At 40.4% G+C, this 4,442-nt stretch overlaps 1 protein-coding gene across 6 annotated transcripts in view; it reads right to left on the bottom strand.

Annotated features, from left to right (window-relative positions):
• LOC109928668 (ankyrin repeat and SAM domain-containing protein 1A-like) overlaps positions 1-4,442 on the bottom strand; it is a 210,066-nt gene that overhangs the window by 105,356 nt on the left and 100,268 nt on the right. For 5 of the 6 annotated variants that reach the window (XM_048612023.1, XM_048612025.1, XM_048612026.1 and 2 more), the window contains one exon: positions 2,319-2,425. The exons of the other annotated variant lie outside the window; for it this stretch is intronic. In XM_048612023.1, the coding sequence (XP_048467980.1) occupies positions 2,319-2,425 (107 nt within the window). The remainder of the gene's footprint in view (positions 1-2,318; positions 2,426-4,442) is intronic. 6 annotated transcript variants of the gene reach the window in all.

Genomic DNA, 4,442 nt, shown 5'->3' with positions numbered 1-4,442 from the left:
AAGGAGGAGGAGGAAGAAGAAAAAGGAGGAGGAGGAAGAAGAAAAAGAAGGAGGAGGAAGAAGAAAAAGAAGGAGGAGGAAGAAGGAGGAGGAGGAAGAAGAAAAAGAAAAAGAAGGAAGAAGGAAGGAAGAAAGAAGAAGAACAAAGGAGCAAATGTAATATAAAGTAAATGCTTACTGGGTTAAAACTGGAATGCCAATTTATATGTAAGCACAACTTTCATAAATTAAACAGTTTTATTTAACAGAATGTGTAACAGAAACTTTAATAATTCAGTGCTGAATATCATACCTCCCACGTAGATCCAGATTTATGCACGATCTCACTAGACAAAGCACATAGCCCAGATGTAACACAGTAACGTACACCAAATTTGTTTCAATTTAAGTTCCAAATCATAATCTGTCACTTCAGGAAAGACTAGCTTTAAATGTTAAAATTCAATCCAAGTTGTAGCTTCTTTACTGAGTAATAGTAGTTTTATTGTCTTAATTTTCAATGCCTAGCTTGTTAGTAGATTTCAAAATTCACTCAAAAAATGCAGCCAAATTTTCAAAACCAATGGCAGAATGCAGACTTTCAACTCCTTATTCTATGACATGGAGGAAAGCAACAGATTTGCTAACCTAAGAATTTTTTTGTTTGAAAAGAATACACTTTTGAATTTTTAAGCCATGTTTATCTTTCCAATGTATGAAATAGCAGCTAAATATGTAACAGAAGGGCCACTGAAGTGGCAGACAATATAATGCCCATTACTCACTGTAATGTGCAGCAAGAGGGTTTTTCTAATCTGGAAAAGGCAACTGAATTTACCCCCATTACTCACTTTGATCTTAAAAAATAATCACCAGAAACTAATGATTTAGAGGTTACACTGAAAAAATATTTTTCTCAGAATAAACAACATTTTACTTCCAGATCAAAATCTCTCAATTTGGCTTGACTAGTGCAAAGATCAGATAAAGAAAATAACTGTTTAGCTTACTTTCATGAAATGGGGAGGTGAATGCTACAATGCACAAATTAATATTCGATAATCAACTTATTTTTGTAAAACTGATGTTGTAAAACTAATCTCTTAATATCTCTCCTAGAAAGCTGAAAGAAATTCTTTACTATTGAATTACTAGTGTTACTGCAATTGTTTATGTTTAGTTAGTTCTCTAACTATTACGCATCCAATAGAAAAACAATGAACTTCTAATAAAAAGTTTAGCTGTTACCTAATTATTGATATTAAGAAAGAAAAATAGTACTGGGTCTTGGGCCCTTCATACTTACCTAACAGGATTTGATGTCATTTGACCTTTCGCCAGAACATTAGCTCTGATTTCTCTCCACAGATGCTGCCAGACCTGCCAAGCTTTTCCAGCAATTCCTATTTTTGTTCCTGATTTACAGCATCCACAGTTCTTTCAGTTTTTATTTAGGATTTAATGTTTATTGGTGTAAAATCAGATCACCAGCTGGAATTTGCCATTTCTTCAGGCTACGTTGTGTTTTAAAACTGGTGGATTCCTAAGGAACTACTAACAAGACATCAGTTCTCCTTTGAAAGCTTAGATCCAGTTTTTTTAAAGAAAAAATAAGCTCATTTAAAACAAGGAAAGCTCGAAACATACATTTTTAAAAGACTTGACTTTTCAAATCCATCTAGAACCCTGTATATAATGCATGGTGAGAAATACTGGCTGTATTTTTTCCCCAAATTATTGTGTTCTTGAGAGGAGGTAAGTGAAACATATTAGCAGAGCAGGGAGAGTGGAGTATGAACTAATCAAACACGATTGTTCTGAGGAAGTTCACCGGACCCGAAACGTTAACTCTGATTTCTCTCCACAGGTGCTTGCAGACCTGCTGAGCTTATCCACCAATTTTTGTTTTTGTTTGTGAAACATGATTGTATATTTGTTTAATCTCTGCAGATAATGGGGATAGCCTAACTTTATATAACAAATCTGGTTAACATCAACAAACATATTTTTAACCAAGATCTCTTGAAGAATCAATTGACAATCCAACCATTGTCAAAGAAAGCAAAGATACCTGGGTATGCTGGCAAGAGCTCACAGGAACTACTTTACTGCTCCACAGTGGCTTTTAAAATCCTGGTTTAATTACTTTTGAATGCAGTACAAAAGTACTACTGCAGTCTTCCAGGGGATAAGATTATGAAGCAATGAATCAAATTCAACCTTTATCTTGAAATCATTAATTGAATGCTTGACAGGGACGTATCACAAATGTAAATTGAGCAAAAAAGAGTGAAGATATAAACTACAACTAACTAAGAAGCACAGATGGGTGCACTTACCATGAAGCGCACATCATCGAACCCATTCAGCACCAGCTTACTTTCATACTGTTGCATCCCAATCGAGTCGAGCCACTGCCCGACACTCTGCTCCAGTATCCTTGAACCTGTTGAGAGATTGATCGGCAAACGCTTGGGCAAGGAAAAACCATTCAGGCGGTAACAGCGGCACTCCGAGGAGGAGATATGACATTGCCACATCATTGTCTCCCACAACGTGCTGGGGCAACTAATACGAGCAAAATATCCTTAAACGTAGCACCTCAGAGGCGTTGATCCAAATCCAAGGAATATTTAAAAGCCTGGATTAATAATTCAACAATACCAATTTTTCAAACTTTGCATAGATCTTTGTAATCCAGAATGATAGCCATGCAGAATGGTTGTCAAATAAGCCGAAGTCTCTGATGTCCCCCTTAGTTAACTTATTTGAATTAAATATACAGTATGCAGCATATGTGAGCTGCTGCTTTTGCACTCAAGCCAAGTAAAGCAGCTGCACTTGCTGCCTCTATTTCAATGTTAATAATACAGCAGGGAACTGAGTTTCAAATTCAGTCTAATGACCAGCTCTTGGTGCTGCAGCAGGTGTTCATTGTCTGCCAGCTGAGCTCCTTGCTTGGTCCCTTCACACTATTATCACCCTATCCTCCCTCCTCCCCCTCTGAGCTCCCTGCACTGATTAGAATACACCATCAACCATTCAATAGCCTCAGCAGCTTACGACTGTGTCAGGAGAAATGAGGTGACTTCAGAAAGAATGAGATAAAGCTCAAACTCTGGTTGTTTATTGCTGCAAAGTGCATTCTTCTACATAACTCTTAACAGCTAGGGACATGAACCGTGGACTTCAGCAAGAAGCAAAGGCTTTTGCAAGAGAAAATTAAAATCAAAATCTGCAATTTTTTCCTCCGAAATGTTTCCTTCCATCCCACTGCCTGATGTCCCCACCTGATTGATTTGTTTGAATATAATTGCTTTCCACTAGGGAAGCACAACAACTCTGGAATACAAATTAAAGTAAATGAATGCACAACTGTCAATTCAGCAAAGATAAGCAAATTCATTGAAAAGGACGACCTGTTTGCAAAATCAGCTACAAAGCTCACTAAGTCAGTCAATTTTTTTGACTGGGCTAAGGCTTAAAATATAATGCAATGGGGTGGAGAAGAGGTGTGGGAGTGGGGAATTATATTGAGTGGTAGGAAAGGGACAGCTGGAGATGGTGAGCAAAAAAATAGGAGTAACACAGCAGATAGAGAAATGAAGAGGAAAGATAGGGGTGAGAGAGATTATGGGAATTGGAAAGAGAGAAACAGGAGTTGAGCAGTTGGGAAGAAGGGAGTGAGATGTGGGGAGCATGGGAGGTAGATTGATGGAGAACAGGGTGAGAGGAAAGGAGGTAGGTGGCAGAGAGATTGGGGCATGTGGTTCTGCAAGGGAGAAAGAGATGGGGCAGACAAATGTGGGACATGGGGATAGTTGGGGAGTTGAAGTTGAGAGGAGTGGGGGAGGAGTGGGAAGAAAGAAGTGGGAGAATGTGAAAAGGAATGCAGGAGTAGGGGATGTATGAATGAATAAGAGTAGTGGATAGTGAGGAAGGAGGGATGAGAGGGTGGTTGGGAGAAATGAGTAGTCCCGAGGGACCGTATAAGGATGGACAGCTAGAAAGAAGGAAAGTAGAAGGAGGAAAAAAGGGAAGAGGAATGGTGCAAGGGATGGATGGGTGGACTGGTTGGGAGGCCTGCAGGAAAGAGCAAGGGGAGGTTGCAGTCGAGAGGGCGCAAATTGATGGGAAGGAGGTGTAGGAGGAAGTGGTAGGGAAGGGAAGATTGGATTAGAGGAATTGAGTGGTGGCAGGTTGGGTCAGAGGCAGTAAAGAGAGGTGAGTGGAGCTCAGCCACAGAAGCAACAGCAGTGGAGCAGGGAATATCTCAGGGTGAATGGCTACAGTGAATATTCCCAATAAGGGGAGGGGGAAAAGGTGGTGGGTGCAGGGGGGCAGGGCAAGGCAGGGGCCATAGTGGGGTGGGGGGGAAAGGTGAGCGCAAAAGTGGGGGCAGGAAGGCGGCAGGTGCAAAAGCAGGGGCAAAGGGAGGTGCGGGGGATGCAGTGGGCGGGAGG

This window comes from Rhincodon typus, chromosome 25, assembly GCF_021869965.1.
Source record: "Rhincodon typus isolate 14 chromosome 25, sRhiTyp1.1, whole genome shotgun sequence".
NCBI classification, from domain to species: Eukaryota; Metazoa; Chordata; class Chondrichthyes; order Orectolobiformes; family Rhincodontidae; genus Rhincodon; species Rhincodon typus.
This window is presented reverse-complemented; position numbering and strand designations above follow the sequence as displayed.